Source organism: Prinia subflava, chromosome 9 (assembly GCF_021018805.1).
Source record: "Prinia subflava isolate CZ2003 ecotype Zambia chromosome 9, Cam_Psub_1.2, whole genome shotgun sequence".
Classification (NCBI taxonomy): Eukaryota; Metazoa; Chordata; class Aves; order Passeriformes; family Cisticolidae; genus Prinia; species Prinia subflava.
In genome coordinates this window covers 34075460-34093581 of record NC_086255.1, presented here as the reverse complement: position 1 = coordinate 34093581, position 18122 = coordinate 34075460, and the positions used below count along the sequence as shown (strand labels likewise).

The following is an 18122-nucleotide window of genomic DNA, read 5'->3' as shown; positions in this document are numbered from 1 at the left end:
CTGTGGCACTTCCCTATCAGTGGCACAAACACTGCTGCACCACAAGAGATTTGTGAAATCCCCAGGTTTTATCCAGTGACAGTGCGCATTGTCCTTTGCAGGATGCTGGCGAGGAGCAGCAGTGCAGTCTGTCAGCAGCAGGTCCAGATTGTGCTACCTGCTGGCACATCTTGGGTTGGACTGTTGGGTGGGACTGGGCACTAATGAGAGGCAGAGAAGGAGGAAGAGGTGGAAGAAGATGTGGACTTAAATTCTGTGATTAGCAAATGAAAAATAAATAAAATTAAAGTGCAGCCTGTTAGGAAGAGGAGAGGAAAATAGCCCATCTGCTGTAATTTTGAATTTTATTTCATGAGAGACGTCCAGACCTATGCAGCAGATTTAAGGGGAGGAATAACAGGTAAATGTGTTTCGAAGAATGTCTGCATTTTGGGGGAATAACATCTAAAAAACAAAAGAATTCCATTTGCTACACTTCCATAATTGAGTGCCAAGGGTTGTTAAAACTTATTTTCACAGAACACGCGTCTCTCCTGAGGTGATGGAGAACACAGTTCTCAAATGCTGTGTTTAAAGTCTTTAGGGCAAAGGCCTTGCTCTGGGGTGGGGGCTGTTAAACACTTTATTTCACAGAACAGGTTTGAAAGAGTTGGTGTGGCCTTCTCATGTCCTTGTACAGCTTTTGGTTTTTGCATACTGTTGTGTCTGGCATTATCTCACTTTGACTTTTTTGCATTCCTGTTGGAGGAATGTTTTTAATTCTTCACTAATTTATAAACTACTAGGGACACAGAGTAGAAGAAAGAATAATGCTTGTACACTGCGTAAAACAATTAACCATTCTGTGTATTTATGGAATAAAGAGGAAACACTGGCAGTCTATGAGAGTAAGCAAGAGCTCTCTGTGGGGTGCCAATCTGCCAGCAAACACATGGTAAAGCCATTGCAGAGCATGATGCAAAGCCCATCAAATAATGGAATTCTTTCCCATTGCTCCCATGGGCTCTGGGCTGAAGCTACCCATGATGAGGGTCAGTCATGTGAGAAGCCTGTTCCTCAATCAAGCCCAGCAGCATGGCTAGAAATTGGTTAAGGAATGACAGAAACTGAACAAGGATGTCTGCACAGAGATCTGAAATAATGAGGCAATTAGATGGAAAGATGCAAGACAGCCAAATCACATGACTCAAAATCCATTTTGTAAGGATGAGTTTACCTGGAGCATGTTGCCAGATTTTTTTTTTTTAAAGGCAATTTCTGAGTCAGTATTGGAATGCATGAATCATTGTAATTCAGGAACTGTTTTTGCTGTGATGGGCAAGATCCATAAACATTCTTCTTCCTTTGATCAGAATATGGGGTTAAGGCAGGTCAGAGTTTTGACTGATCCACAGGCTGAATTTCAGACTGAATTTCATCAGTAATGTAAAAACTGAAGGCCAGCAGTCAGCTGCTGAGAAGCATTTCTGTAGGATGGGCTGTGTGAATTGAGATTCAGTGGTTGTTTAATTTTATCTGTTTATTTTCTTCATCCCTCTGTGAAATACCTTTCTATTTTATGTACCAGCAGCCTGACTAGAAGAGGTTAAGGCATTCATTGAGCAAGGTCGTTATATCTTTTATTTCACGTGTACAGTCATAGAGATATTCCCAGAAAGCTAAAGATAATAATTTTGAAAAATCTGTAGTCAATGTGCATTTTTCATGTTAGAAAGCAAGTATGAAAATATGAGAGGTGTTTTATTGATTGGGAAGTACTTACACTTCGGTGTGCATTTCTTCTAGGGAACAAAACAGATGCTTTAAAACCTGGAATAAAAGTGGAGACTTCCAACCACCTTTATGCCATGAAACATACTTCAAATACTACTAAAAATTGCTCTTTATTGAAGCAGTACACGGCTTCCTCCCCCTTTAAGGTGGATGGTTTACATCCTTATCCATCTCTCGCACATAAGTCTGGCCTAACTGCAGTGACTAATATTCAACAAGATTTTTCAGTTCCCTACGGGTATTTTGAATGCAGTACCAAGCAACCTCACGTGACACCTTATGTTAATTGCAAGAGCTTTGATGTGTCAGTCAAAGATTATACTGGAATTCTGCTGAGCGACAAGGTGAATGGTGTGCCACCGATTCTTCCCGAGGTCACTGCTCCAGGCCCCCCGGCCCACAAAGAGCCCCTGCCCACTCTACTTGAACATCAGCCAGACAAACAGAATTGTCAGCTTCAGCTGGACAGTTCTCCTTCCTCGGAGAGGATCAGCTCTTGTGACTCCTCAGCACCGCTAAGCTCTTCGGCAAAGGATGCCCTTGGAACCGAAGCTGACTGTGACCATGGATGCCCAGGGGAAAAGGGCGGCTCCCATCGAGGACAGATCTGTGACTTCGACTGTGCTGATGAAAAGCAAAACAGTGCACTGGGACAACCAGCTGATCCTGAAGAAAAGGCTGAGGAATTGTGGTCAGACAGCGAGCACAATTTTTTGGATGATGACATTGGTGGGGTTGCTGTGGCACCTTCTCATGGTTCTATCTTAATTGAATGTGCAAGACGTGAACTCCACGCTACCACACCAATTAAAAAACCCAACCGCAATCATCCTACGAGAATTTCTTTAGTTTTTTACCAACACAAAAATTTAAATGAGCCAAAACATGGTTTAGCCATGTGGGAAGCCAAGATGGCCGAGAGGGCGAGAGAAAAAGAAAAAGAAGCGGAACGATTAGGAACGGAGAATCCCGAACTGAATTCTGGCAACAGAAAAGCAAAGCAGCCAAGTGAAAGCAGAGATATTTTTTATGAAGACAACGAGTTCAACCAGATTCCGTCGCGCAGAGCGTTAACGGTGACCAAGGACAACGTCATCACGGTGTCCTCGTACGCCCTGACACGAGTGGCAGGGCCCTACAACCATTGGGCGTAGCGGCGGCGTGGGCGCCCCTCCGCTGCGGCCGCACGGTGTTTCTTTAAGGTGCTGTTCAAGAACAAGTCTCGTGTCGTTTACTATTTGCTCATCTCAACCATTTTAAGGCTGAGGTAAAAACAAAAAAAAGGGGGGGGATTTCTTCTTAAACTGTGACTTTAACATTTGGTGGTGCTCAAGCACATTTTAAGCAAAAAAAAGAAAATTGTATAGTTTTAATACATTCTAAAAAAAGATTTTGTTTAGGTTATTAACCTTGATTGAATCATTCAGTTTATTACCTTTAGAAATTTATATTTTGGTGCTTTAAATCGTCTGTTTACTACAAAAATCATTTATAGGTATTTTAACAGGTTCACATTTTATGGTGTTAAATCAAGTTATACAGTTATAGCTCTACACAGCTCTTGGTGCTTAACCACATCAAACAGTTAAAAATAAATAAGCTGAATTATTACTTCATGGTGCCATTGCTTTAACAACTTCCAACCATTGCTATATAGTCCAAATTACAGACAAATCTTTTAGAAAACCAATTAATTTTGTTCTTTAGATTCGTCAGTAGAATGAAGTTATTGATAATGATGGCTGGAAGTTGTTTCTAAGCTGTAAATATATATTTTAAAAGCACTTTCTATTTTTAAAATTAACTTGAAATAGTATAGTATAAGGATCATATTGTCTAAGGTTTCTGCATACTCTACAGAAGAAATGATTTTGTTCTTGCTGTGCAGAGTTCCAGCTGCAGGATGTATGCTGATAGCATATGTGGTTGTTTTTAACTTGCCCTTTTTCATTGAAGATTTTATGTTGCATTTAAACAGTTATGAATTATAGAGCCTTTTTGTTCTTTTTCAAGAGAGTGTACAAACATGAAATGTCTGGTCGATACGTGTGTTGCTATTGGGAGTTGTGACCATTATCTGGTTTTTTAAAGGCAGCATTTGTTATGGTTTCTTTGAGCAATAGGTGCATCAGTTTCATTTGTTTGCAGCGTTCGAAGTTAACATGGCGACCAAATGTTCCTAATGCCTCAGGGGTAGGATTGTTTTGGGATAAAAAATACCCCCTAGAGTTGCCTTATTCTATTCTGGTAAAAAATAATAATTTGGGAAAAATACAACAGAAGTGTTGGAAAACGATCAAATTTCTAATATTTAGCAGCAAAGTTTTTGTTAAGAATAACCTATCTGTAATATTCACCAACTTTCTGAGTTCAGTTTTTCTACAAAAATGTTTTCTAAATTTTTTGAATCAATTTGTACATTTCACATGGAAAGGGTTGTATCCCTCCTTGAAATTTATGTTCTTCACTTCTGTTGAGAAAGTGACATATCACAAAACAAGTATTTGCTAAACCAGAGGGAAAACAGACACTCCATTGCTTTTAAACACTGTAGCATCCCACTCTTCTTTCTGATTCTCCTCTCCTGTGTATTTCTTGTTTAAACTTATTTATTTAAACCAATTACCAAACGACAGCATTAGCTAAGGACGGACCTCATGGTGCAGCTCCTCCCGTGCGGGCTGGCCGGGGCAGGCGGAGCCGGCGCCGGGAGCCGCTGGGTCCGAGCGCCCGCAGACAAAGCTGTCCCCTCCCGCCTTGGTGCCTCCCTGTGGGCAACCTGGGGCTGGAATGAAGTCTCTTTTCCAGTGTGAAAACATGCTAATAATATACTTGATAATATGATACTGTAGTGGTGCTGTGTAGAGGCATGTGAGCTATCTGGATCTGCTTTATTTAAAGACAAGGTGCTTTTTCCTTGAGAAGCTGAAGTGCAAGAACTCTATTGACATTTCGGTACGAAAACTACACCAGTGGTGTTTGGAACACACGGTGCCAGTCAGGACCTTGGTGCTACAAATCCTTTGGTGCGCCTCTAGATCCTTGGGACTCCTCTCCTGTGGCCACGTGCAGTGTGTGCAGGAGCCAGGTCTGAAGTGGCAGTCACTATGTAATCATCCTGGGTTCAGTTCTACACATTCCTTAAACAAGTTAACAAAGCTATTAACGGCAGAGGATGGAGGAATTGAACCAGTTCTTTGTATCTTACCTATTTTCAGTAAAACCTGTAAAAACCGGGTATGCTGCAAATTTTAGTTCAAAGCTTAACATTAGTTCAACTAGAGGATATGAAGGGATTGTAAATAATGATAAAACAGAACCAATATGATGCCATTGTTTTGTACCAGCAGTTTTATGCTTATTGACTATGTAATATACAGTATACATCAAATCATTATGGTATTTTGTGTGCCTTAGATTTCCATTTTAAAACTTGTATATTTTGGTGAGCTGAAGATGAGTAGGAAATGCAGCTGTCCATACAGTCAGTAGTGCTGTACATTCCGTAGCTGTTCAGTCATGTATTTGTCCCACCATGCAGAGATTTGTTTATTGGTTTCACTGACAGCCCTGACAGCTTCAGTTTCTGTAGTGCTGCAATTCAGCACTCTCATGATAAATTTTCTACGCAAAATTGGTAAGCTACAGAGCCATCTCTTTACCTTTTGAAATGTTCATACCATTAAAGTGGATCATTTTGATTTGAATCTTCTACAAGTGCCCACATTTAACTTACTGGAAACTTCAGATAAAAATGTTCCATTGGAAAACCAGCAGCTTCCCTCTAAGAAGTGAGGCACTGAAAGGTGGATGTGAAAGGATCCCTTCAAACAGCTAGCCCAGGTCTACCTTTTTTTGAAATGGCAATTCTAACAAAGAAATGTGTATCTTAACATAATTAATACTGTTAACTGATAGGTGCTAAACTCACAGTTACTACTTCATTAATATTACTTACATGAGAGAAATATATCACATATACAATAACACATCACCCATGGTGCTCCTTCCTTGGCTGTCTCTCACCTAAACTGCTTTTCCAGCGTGTCCTGCCAGGCAGGTTGGCCACTTCCACTGCCTGCTGGACGTGTAGTGGGTTGTGATTTGAGAAGCTGATCCTCTCCATTGCTGTACTGCAGTGTAGAAAATGCAACTATTTATCGGCTTTTCAACTCTGTGCTATTTCTTGTAACACTTCAGGATATTTATCAGTCTTGTACACAAATTGCATTGGTTTCAGTAAGGTTATCATTCTATAACAGTGTTTATCTCTTAAAATCTTCAACTCTGGTGGTCTTTTCTTTCCTTTGCAGTCCATACAGCCACCTGTAATTTGCTCTTAGGTTTTAACCCAAGTCCTTCTTGTACAGCCAGACCAGGAGCAGGATTGAAGGTTAAGGTAGTTGGCTAGGTCAGACCTGCATGTTTTATTTGGTTTCCATCAGCTGACACAAAGTTCTGGCTGAAAAACCGGCACATGGATTTGGATATGGGCTGGCAGTGCTTGTCCTTGGATAATTTTTTACAGTATGCCAGGAAAAACTGTCATGATCCAGCATAGGACACCTCTGACTTTCCAGAAGAAATGTGTCTCATCCCTTGGTCCACTGGGTCCAGTACCACAACTCCATCACTGCAGTGGAGGGAGGAGCAGGGCTGGATGCAGGACCAGTTCTGTTTGACTCCCTGTGGGAGTCCCTGCTGTTGTGTCCAGTTAAACAGTGAATTTACTGGGTTTTCACATGCTAGTCTATTGCAGGAAACAGAAAGAAATATTTCTATAAATACTTTAGTCACAAGATCCAAGAAGCTTTGTTGTAAGTACTTACAAATACTTGCAGCTTCCAAGCTGTAACAGTTGTGTTCAGATTTTTTTAGGGACTTTCTAAGAATCTTAACTGCTGGTGAAAGTCCTTGTGTTGCCTATGGCAGTGCTCCTCTAGATGTAGCACAGGAAATAACTGTAGTATCTTGAGTAACATTTTATGTTAAGCATGGGTAAATGACAGCTTGTCTAATACTTTCTAGCATACAACTGTATGGGGTTTTTTAAAGACCTTTTTAATTTCATTGCAGTATTAACTAAATATGGTGGATTAAATTTGGGTTCTGTTCACACTGCTGCAGCCCTGCTGACCGCAAAGTGCTCATTCATCAAGTTTTCCTGCCATTTGCATATTTAATTGGATGGATATGGACAACAGTTGACCAACATCTGTGCCAACTCAGAGGTTGATCTTGCTCTTTCACTTCCCATGCAGCTTCTCTGATGTGGAAATTAACTCCGTTTATCAAGCAGTCATCAGCTTTGTAATCCATTTATATATATAGTTGTTTCTTTTCCATAGAAATCCTGTAATTTCTGGGCTATCAGAAGGAAATAGCTGTGCTCTCAGATATATGAAAAACTCAATTGCATGGCCACTTCTATGCTTTTTGTATGCTAACACCAGTTACATTCAGGCAGTGTGAGACAAACTCTTTCAGGCTCATTGTGGTCACTGAAATTCAGATTAGGGTCTTTGTGACATCTCCATGAAGTTGTGTTTTATTTCTTGCTTTGAAGGCTGTCTGCCAAGCTGTGACCTGTGCCAATCTGCTCTTCAATAGCAATTGGAGATGAGGAACAGTCCAATCGCATTTGGGAATTCCTGCTTTATCAGGTTTTGATCTGACTTGCAGGAGGAAGTGTGGCAGGAAGATCTTTCCATTGACTGTTGTGACACCTCAGTACTGCACTGCAGTGTCTGTGTCACAGCACTGCTCTAACCAGGGAGATGTTTCATTGTGGGTGTTATGTACAAATTCACCTCTTTGCGCACTCCCTCCACAGGCAGAAATCTCTCCCTTGCTCTCTGCCTGCATGTACTGGTTTAAAGACAGTGCCAAAGCGGGGACAGAGCTGGCCCCGCTCTTGATAGGCAAACCCGGCAGCAAGCGCTGCTGTCTGCTGCCCCTGGCCACCATCAGGACAGAGCATGGAGAGCTGACGGGGCGCTGGTTGGACCTCATGGTCTTCAAGGTCTTTTCCAACCTTAACAATTCTCTGCACAGCATCATTAAATCACTGGCAAAGTTGTGAAGGTACAATTGGGTTTTGAGTCGACCTTCTGTGTACATGTAGGTGCCATGGTACTTCTTTATCCTAACACTTCTTTTGGTCTATCTCACTTTAAATTCAGTAGCTTGTTTCATTTAGTCAGTGACACACATTCTCCTTGAATCTAAAACAGAGTGACCAGTGTCAAAAGTCTAAAGGATGTGGTACTTACAGTTAACAGTTCAAGAAGTGGTTTCAGTCTCTTCTGGGATCACCTGATGTTTAGTCAGTCTTCACAAGTTGTCTACGTGCTGCTGTAGGATGTTGCTACAAAATTATAATTCCATAAAGGAAAGAGTTTTACATTCAAGGTTTCCTGAAAGACCAAGGATTTCTAATAGTAGAACCTGATCAGGCACCAAGATATATACGGATCACTTCCTCTAAGAAGTGGTTGAATATATGCTGTGTTACTTCCCTGTTAAAACTTTTTTGGTTCTTTTAGAGAAAAGGCAAAACTTTTTAATACTGTCACATACTTGACTAAATGATGAAGACTCAGTTCTACGTGATGCTGTGTTGTCTCCCTGAGAAACACTTTAAAAGGCTGGTGTTGATTAGTAGTTGTCACTCTGTACGGGTGACACTGGATGCTCCCACCTTTCTCACTCCATGGTCCTGGGTCATCAGCTGTGCTTGGCTGTGGTCAGTGCTGGCTCACTTTGTCACGTGCTGCTGGATGCATTCAATGCTTGCAGCTACTGCAGAAGTTTCTCCCTCTGCAGATTTGCTTCAGCACTTGGCATTAGCAGCAGGCTGCCAGCCTGCCTGCGAGTCCCCCCACGCTGTCCTGCTGTGCATGGAAATCAGCCACCATCATCTCAGGAGTGTCACATGGAGCTGTTCTCCCTGGGACTCTGCCCCTAAAGTCCATTTCTTTCAGTCCCCTGGAACAGCTGCCAAGAGCCTGTGGATATGCCCCATCCCTGGAAGTGTCCCAGGCCAGCTTAGATGGGGCTTGAAGTAACCTGGTGTGTTGGAAGCGGGGAACAGGGGGTTGGAAGGAGGGGAGCTTTAAGGTCCCTTCCAACCCCAACCAGTCTGGTTCCTTCATCTCACATTCTATATGTGACACTTCTAGGGATTTTACTTCACATTTTCTCATACGGAGCCTAGAATGTTACAGTTGGGATTTTTTTAAAGTCCAGTAGAGAGGGACAATTCATAATCTGTCACAATCACTGTTTTCTTTTTCAATCAAATAATCAGTTTTCTGGCTAATTTTCAGATTTTTTGTGTGTGTGTAGTTCTTACAATCTGTTCTTGTACCTGCAAGTAGCCAAACAGGAGAGACTTTGCAAGACCAGAAGACCATCATCCCCTGAGAAGGAAAAGTCATTCCTTCTCAGAGTACAGGATTTTTTCATGTTGGTAGCATCTGTGTCTTCTGTCTTTTGAGTGACTTTTAACAGCTCTGCTCAATTCCTGACATCAGACAGCTGCTGCAGCCCCTGCAGGATTGCAAGAGCAGGAGTGTTCCTTTACATCTTTCAGTCTTAGATCAGTCTTGTGAGATATCCAAGTATCATGTAAGTTAAATGCCTGAACTAACATAGGACTGCTTGAAAAAAAGATGTTCTTCCTCTGTGGAAAAAAATGGAGTTGAAGGAGCTTGAGAAGAAAATAATCAAGGTGGTTACTGCCGTTTATTAAAGGGTATTGAGGTGTCAGCATCACTGTTTCTTTGTCTTTCTGAGAATAAAGACTTTGGGATTCATTTTCCAATCCAGTTCCCCAGTGCACCCTCCCAACAATTGCTCATGTACAACCACGTACTGCTGAACTTCAGTTTTAAAAGGTACAAGATGCTTCTTGATGCTGTATCCTTAATTCTTCCAGTGTATTTTCCTTCTGCTGTGCCATTATAGGTGGCATTTTTCCACACACACTTGTGTTCAAATGCCAGAATCTTCCAACAGCATACTTGCAGTGAGTGCAAGACTGGGGTGCTAAATAAGGTGGAGGTGAGTGGCTTTGGTGTGACTGATCACTGGTGCTTTTTCCACGCTTTGCACACCTCACAGACGTTCCTCACAAAGCGCTGAGCGCGGTTTTTGTACACCTCCACAACTGCATCTCTGGGGAGGACAGCTCTGGCACTTCAGAGTGCCCATCACAGCACACGGACTGTTCCAAAGTGCTGCTGCAGTTTCCATGTTCAGTAGTGCATTGTTGCCACAGAACCTTCTAATGCTGTTGTGGAAAGTTTTGTGACCTATCAGTATTTACATGTGTATCTGTATTTTTATTATATTGTAATGGAAAAGGGGTCTAGGGTTTGGGAGTTGTCGTAAAGTCAGAATGGAAGCCCTGGTTCTCATTTACACTACTGTCCTTTGCATTGCATTGGAAGGATAAAGGGGCCTGAAGTGGATGTCACTTGAGCTGCCGTGCTGTGGAGAATCCCATCACAGCGATCAGAGTATAAAGGGCAGTAGTATAAATAAAAACACTTACCAAATGACTGATCTGTACAATCATCTGAAATCAATTTCCTGGGATCCATACTGTGCACATACTGGCCAGTAACATCCAGATTGTTCTTAATTTAGAAATACAGGTTGAAGAGAGACCTGCTTGGATTTTACCAGGTTTTAAATATTTGCTTATATTGGCCATCCTTTGCCCAGCACTGTCTACAAAGAGATAATGTGATAAAAGATTTGTACCTGTAGGTAATGGCCAGCTCAGAAATCTCACAAAATTATCAAAAATGCTATTTTTATGGTACTTTTTATTAAAATACTTGCTACCCTTTATCATCACTTGGGTCCCTTTTACTTGATGGTATAAACTGGGGTTGTGACAATCTACTGAACTCCCTTCTGTCCTGACTTCACACCCAGCAGAGTGTGCAGTGTCGTGTGCTGTTGTCACACTGAGTGTGACAGTGAGTTTGGGGACACAGAGCTAAAGCCAACACCTCCTGCCTTCCCTGACTGTGGTGCTACTTGCCAGGGAAAACCCTGGCATTGCTCTGCATGCCTGAGTCCTGCAGAGCTCCCCTTGCTGCCCATGGAAGTTTTATGTAATCCAGAGCCCTGCTACATTGCAGTTATGCAGTGCAAACCTCTGGGTCAAAAACAAATTGAGGAAAAGGAATTGTACTGTCCTTCTTAAATTGTTCCATTGCAGTGATTAAATTGTGATACTGCAGAGCCTAATGAGAACAGAGTTTGTACCAACTTTGTGAAGGCCTGACTAAGCCATGCAACCCCTAGCAGCAGCTGAACTGCAAGAAGCTCTTGTCTTCTAAGTGAAAAAATAATTGTAGTCAAGAAGAACAAATGGGATATCCCAGTACTGCTGAAAGAAAGCCAGGTCTCAGCAATGCAAACATTCATACATTTCAGTCTTTGCCAGTGAGTTATTCTACGATTATTTGCTCAGCTTGGAAGAGACAGCTCTTCATGATGTGACTATCACACAGGTCACAAGTACTGATCAGAATTTACTGTCATTAAGGAGGAACAGAAATATGTAAGGACATGCTGTACTGAAATGCTATGGCTAATGAATTCCTTCCTGCTTTGGGAAGATAAAAGATTAACAATATGCCAAAGCAAAGAATAAAAAAGGCATGGGTTTTTTTTCCTTCTCTCTTTCTTCTTTTCAATCTTTCTCTCTTTCCTTGGGATGCATTTGATATTTATTTTTCAACTTCGAATTTTAGGTTTTATTCCCAGTTACCGACGTACTGTATTGAAATCTGGAACATAAACCTGACCTTTTTAAGCAAAAAATTATGTACAGGGAGAAAAAAATCAGAAAGAAAAAGCACTTCATTATGTCACAGTATTTACAGGAGAAAGTGTAAAAATCACTTCTTTTCTCAAAAAAACATTTGGGCCCTGATTCTTTCCTAGTATAACTGAGCAAAGCTCCCTGAGGCTGTGGAGCTGGGCAGAGTTATGCTAGCTGAGAAACTGAACCTTAAAATCTTCTTTGCAGACAAGGGAACCCTTACCAGCAGTACTTGAAGACTTGTGAGTTGTGACTGCATGTTACTTGAAAGATCTAATTAAGCTATGTTTTTTGGTGCAAGCAGTTGTTGTACATGATTTCATGTTTATGTAGCAAGATGCATTGAAATGTTGATACTAGTATTGAAACATACATGTAAAAATTGTCGTTGTGGAGATTGTCTGTTCTGTTCTATTTTTCTTGTGTGTCTCATCTGTTTAGAACGTAAATTTTCTTTTTTTTTTATTGTCCTAACTGAATAAGGCTAAATGAATACTGTAATTGAAAATATATTTTAAATCTTGTCATGAGTTTTTAAAAAGACTATTACAAATTGTATCATTCCTGATTACACAGAACTTTGTGGGTGGTTTTAAATAAATTTTATACTTCTATTTTGCACTCAGTCGTCTAATTTTTCTTTCCTGCTCTTAGCAACAGTAACCACTACAATGTGTAGAAGTGTATTTGGTAATTATCAGTAGGACCCACAGGGGCTTCACCCAACAGTCAGCAGGATTCTGCACTGGGAAGGGACGGGCAGAAATCCAGGCCCTGTTCTCAGCCTGCCTCTGCTTCAGGCTGGACTGACCCGTGCCCAGCTCCAGAGCAGCAAGAGGAGCAGCCAGAAAATCTGAACTTCAGTTCTGACTGAAAAGGACAAAGCAGTTTGGGAACACATCTGTAGTGTCCTTTTTGCCACACGTCTGGCAGAGCAAGCTTTTGGGAATCATTTAGTGGCGTTTAATTACCAGCACTGGAAATGTTTCAGGTTTTATTTGCTGCAAATCAGAGCGTAGGGCTGGGGTTTTTCTTAAAACAGGCATCAGCACTAGCCTGCTTTACTGACATTGTAGTGCACAACAGTACTAAACAGAATTCCTGTTGTTTAGATCTGAAGAAAAGCAGGAATACAACTCTGCTCATACTTGCTTCTTTTCCTTCTCCAGTACGTGCAGCAGCAAAATAATAAGCGAAAATTATCTTCCAGGTAACTGGAATCTCCTAGGGAGCAGGAAAATGCTGGTATGCTGTGGCTTCACTAATGCCCTGGAAAGGAGCTGCACTGTGTGATCCAGCACATCTGATTCCTGGGGGAGGGATGTGATCATCCACAGGGAGCCCTGAGCCTCCTGTGCGAGGAGGCTCCATCCTGCTCCTTTGGGATAATCACTCCTGGCCTTTGCAGCAGCGTCTCCCAGGCTGCCCCAGGCCCTCTGCACCGCCCCGTTCAGTCTGTTCAGCACAGTCCCCTGTGCCAGGGGCAATACCGGAGTCCTGGGAAAGCCCAGGGGCTCTGAAAGGCACTCAGGGCCTGCACCCGTCCCAAGGACATCATTCCTGAGGGAGAGCTGGCAACGAGAAACATTCCCCAGGTCCCTGGGGGTGCTGCCAGCCCCTGCCCACTGCCTGCCCTGGCATTCCCACTGGAATGGGGTCTGGTACACACAGAGGTACTGACACATGGGAACAAATCCAAACCAGATTCACCTGGCCCGGAATCCCTGCTGCCAAAAGTGAGCTGACCACCAGGAGATGCCTTTCGTGCCTTTTTTATATCCTGGATTTCTGGTATACATTATAAAAGGTAATAGAATATTGATGTAGTACAGTTGGTTGCTTTTAAATTCTTAAGCCTTAGATTGCAATGCCTACTAAAATGGTGTTAACAATTAATTAAGTTGCAAAATAAGTTTTTTTGCTGGTGCTACAGTTAAGTTTTCTGTAGTACTCCTACACATATCATAGAATGCCAGGATTTGCTGTTGCACAATGCTAATTTTGGTTACTGCTGTTGATAGGTAATGTTTAACACAGAGTATTAGTTTACATTCAGAAGGGTATTCATCAAAATATTGGGTTTCTGTGCACTCTGTATATCAGAACAAGCAACATACTCAAATGTTATTTAAACATAAGCAAGGTAATGCTTCAATTATTGTTTTGGTTCAGGATGCGGCCTAAAATAAAATACCAGCAATCCCCATCTGTGTTTTTAATCTTAGAGAAACTGAAAAAGAATTTAAAATGTGGAAATTTAAACCTAGCTATTTCAATAACCATTGGATAGAGCACAATTCCCAAAATGGGCCTCCAGTTCCATGTCCAGTCTGTTTACTTCTAGATACTCTTTTGTGATATATACCACTAATATAAAATCCTTGCTTTCTTAGTGCTCAAATCCTTAAAAATGTCCACGTCTTTTTACACCAGGCCAAAAATTACTCGCAATCCTGCTGTCGCACGTGTACATCCCCATTTGTAACATAACTGGGTAATCCTTTCATGCTGTTTGATCCTAAAGGGGTCCTACATTGCTACTAGAGGCATGACATGGCCTTTTTTCAGCTCAGAACAGCAAACCCTTTGTTTCCTGGGGTGTAAAAAGGCAGCAGCTCCGTTTCTTGTGACCACTTTTACACAGAGACTGTTTTTGCATGAGGATGACTGACTCCCTTCGCTGGAGGGATCCCTTCAGTAAGCCAGTGCTTCCTGAAGCAAACCCTGCACTGCTGGACCCTGACTGCCTTGCACAGCAGCACAAAGCCTGGTAAGGACTCGCTGGATTTTGGCCCCCACAGATGGTAAGGGTGGGATTCGTTGATTCCTTGTGCTGTCACAAATGATCCTGTTCTCCCAGGGTAAGAGGCCGTAAGTGGCTCAGGTGTCACTGCATGACAATCCTCCTCACCCAGCCCTGCCTGGGGAGGTACTCACAGAAATTAAACAAACCCAAGGGCTGTGTGTGGGGAGCTCACCAGTGAGGCACTCAAGCACCAGGGCTCTGGAACCCCCAAAGAATACAGCGAGTGTTCCCTTAATGTGCAGTTAAAAATGTGCAGTTACTGTTGCATCTGAGCCACAGAGCGGAAATGGGAGTTCCGGCCGTGCTCCCTTGCAGTCTCCCCCTGCAGCAGTCCTGACTCAGGCTCTTGGTGCACACAGGAGCTCCCAGGTGCGCCCTGCTCTTCCTGTGCACGGCAGCCTGCGAGTGAAACCCTGAGTCTGTCCTGCACGGGAGCTGTCTGTCTGTCCTGCACGGGAACTGTCTGTCTGTCCTGCACGGGAGCTGTCTGTCTGTCCTGCACGGGAACTGTCTGTCTGTCTGTCCTGCACGGGAACTGTCTGTCTGTCTGTCCTGCACGGGAACTGTCTGTCTGTCCTGCACGGGAACTGTCTGTCTGTCCTGCACGGGAGCTGTCTGTCTGTCCTGCACGGGAACTGTCTGTCTGTCCTGCACGGGAACTGTCTGTCTGTCCTGCACAGGAGCTGTCTGTCTGTCCTGCACGGGAACTGTCTGTCTGTCCTGCACGGGAACTGTCTGTCTGTCCTGCACAGGAGCTGTCTGTCTGTCCTGCACGGGAACTGTCTGTCTGTCCTGCACGGGAACTGTCTGTCTGTCCTGCACGGGAGCTGTCTGTCTGTCTGTCCTGCACAGGAACTGTCTGTCTGTCCTGCACGGGAACTGTCTGTCTGTCCTGCATGGGAACTGTCTGTCTGTCCTGCACAGGATCTGTCTGTCCTGCACAGGATCTGTCTGTCTGTCCTGCACAGGAGCTGCCTGTCTGTCCTGCATGGGAGCTGTCTGTCCTGCACGGGAGCTGTCTGTCTGTCCTGCACGGGAACTGTCTGTCTGTCCTGCACAGGATCTGTCTGTCCTGCACGGGAACTGTCTGTCTGTCCTGCACGGGAGCTGTCTGTCCTGCACGGGAACTGTCTGTCTGTCCTGCACGGGAGCTGTCTGTCTGTCCTGCACAGGAACTGTCTGTCCTGCACAGGAGCTGTCTGTCTGTCCTGCACAGGAGCTGCCTGTCTGTCCTGCATGGGAGCTGTCTGTCCTGCACAGGAGCTGCCTGTCTGTCCTGCACGGGAACTGTCTGTCCTGCACAGGAGCTGCCTGTCTGTCCTGCATGGGAACTGTCTGTCCTGCACAGGAGCTGCCTGTCTGTCCTGCACAAGATCTGTCTGTCTGTCCTGCACAGGAGCTGTCTGTCCTGCACAGGAGCTGTCTGTCCTGCACGGGAACTGTCTGTCTGTCCTGCACGGGATCTGTCTGTCTGTCCTGCACAGGAACTGTCTGTCTGTCCTGCAGAGCAGAGAAGCCTGTGCTGCGCTGTGGAAGAGGCTGAGCACTGCAGGCAGTGCTGGAAGGGAATCGGGTTCTCAGCTCTCCATCTCCTGCTTCTCAAGCAACAGAACTGGGATTTTAGGGGTGCTCAGGATTTTTCTTCTCACTGCTTTTCCCTATTGCCTGCCTACAGATGTGCCTTTGCTGTGGCTCGGGTACCCCAGGGTTGTAAGGACAGAGCTGAGAAATCTTTGCTGTGTGTGCAGTCAAACCCAGTACACCTACAGAAACATGAACAGGGCCTTCCTGAAGGTACTGAGGACTTGAATACAACTCAGACTGGGTAAGAATAAAGGAATCCCTCAAACTTAGGACTTTATGAAGGACCACAGTTCTTGTGGCTCCTGGGCATCTCTTTTTTATTTTAATGTGATGTTCACAGATCACAGAGCACCCCAGGTCGGCAGGGACCTCAAACCATCCCCCAGCCCCACCTTCTGTGGCAATGCAAGCCTAGGGGGATGTGCTAGCGCCCTGCCCAGCTGTGTCTGGAGAACTTCCAGTGATGGGGACTCTCAATTGCTCTAACTGAAAAAACCTCCTCTCCTTTTTCAAGATGAAAAATTTTCCCTGTGCTTCTGGTGTCTATTACCTGGAAAGTAATTCAGAATTACTTTATTTATGCTACAACTTTTTTACTCATTTAAAACTTTGTCAGAAGTCTGTTCTCAGTGCATTTAATTTTTACTGCAATATAGCAGACCACTTTTCTGTCCTTACCCTGGGACTCTTACAAACAAACAAACAAAAACAAATAAATGATCATTACTTGCAATCAGCTAAACCTGAGCAGGTTGGTTTAATCCTGTTATGTCCTTCCTGTATTCTTGAGTGGTCTGGCCAGTACAGAAACACTTCTGTCAAATACTTTGTACAGCAGTATGTAACAAAGTTCAGTTTATTATTTTTATTATTAAATTTCAGCACTGACTGTGTCACACACTTGGCAAAGTGTGAAGTACTTGGGGCTACAATCAAAAAGACTACAAGAGAAATTTTTGTGCACCAAAAAATCCATGATAATTTGCTTAGATGCTCACATGCTGCACTTTATCCTAATTTAAGCATCAAAAAAGCCCTTAACTGGTCTGTTGCTACCATTGCTGGAGATCTAGAAAGGTGAAAATGTGTTTGATTCTCTCTGAATGATCTCTTCTGGCCTTCTGAAGAGAATAAATAAACAACCCCATCAAGAGCTGCAAAAAGCAGGTTCTGGTAGTGACAGGTTTGGATCTGCAGATTAATTCAGAAATTGAACAGGACGCATGGAAATGCATTTCCAGCAAAAATATGGAAAAAATAAAAAATGATTTTTCATCATCAAAACTGGGTGAAATAACCATCTCCCTGTAGCTGGATGGATATAGCAGCTTTATTCACTTTTTACTTCATGTTAGATATGAAACACTGATTTCTGCATTTTATCAATGGTACAGATATCAAAAGTGTGTTCATTAAGAGATCTCTTCCAATTCTGTCCCCAAAATGCATAATACCAATTCAATTAAATGTTTTTTTCTAACCAAAACTAAGCCTTTCCCACATTTCCTTCTACATTTTTCTTTCATAGCAGACATCTAAGATACCTGGAAGGAGTTTCATTCTGCCTGATGCAGGAAAATACCACAGTAGTTCTGTTGCTGCTGCACAGGGACAACTGTTGGTGCTCAGTGTTTGTGTAAGGACACTGTCTAAGCAGTGTTGAGTCATCATGCACATTTGTATCTTTTTCTTAACCTGCCTCATTATTTTAAGGTAATTTGTAGAAATCTCATGTATTTCAGACTTCTGTCCTCTCATCACTTTTAGATTAAATTATCCAATGCATTTAAAAGACAGTTTGGGGGCCTAGAATTATTTTAACAAACACGACTAGAAGTGCACATTTTTTTTCACTGCCACTTCCATTACAATTGTTTCTCATCACAACAGCGTGGTTTGTCTTGAACAGATGATTCAGAGACCTAAAGAGGCCAAAAGGAACCATCAGTGTACTGAAAATGGCAGTGGCAAAAGCTGCCCGGTAAGGGCAGCAGTGTGTACCTGGAAAGGAGAAAGTACACGAAAAGCTCTGCTTGAGGGAGTCAGGATTGTGGCTCCTGTGAGCTCCTGGGGCTCTCCTTGAGAGCCTTTATTGCCTGATATAAAAGACCCTGG

The 18122-nt window shown here is 43.1% G+C and overlaps 1 protein-coding gene across 1 annotated transcript in view; it reads left to right on the top strand.

Moving 5' to 3' along the window:
- TET1 (tet methylcytosine dioxygenase 1) overlaps positions 1–12238 on the top strand; it is a 73398-nt gene extending 61160 nt beyond the window's left edge. Inside the window, exon 12 of the mRNA XM_063406382.1 lies at positions 1786–12238. Within this exon, the coding sequence (XP_063262452.1) occupies positions 1786–2927 (1142 nt within the window). The 3' untranslated portion in view covers positions 2928–12238. The remainder of the gene's footprint in view (positions 1–1785) is intronic.
- The last annotated feature ends 5884 nt before the right edge of the window (positions 12239–18122 follow it).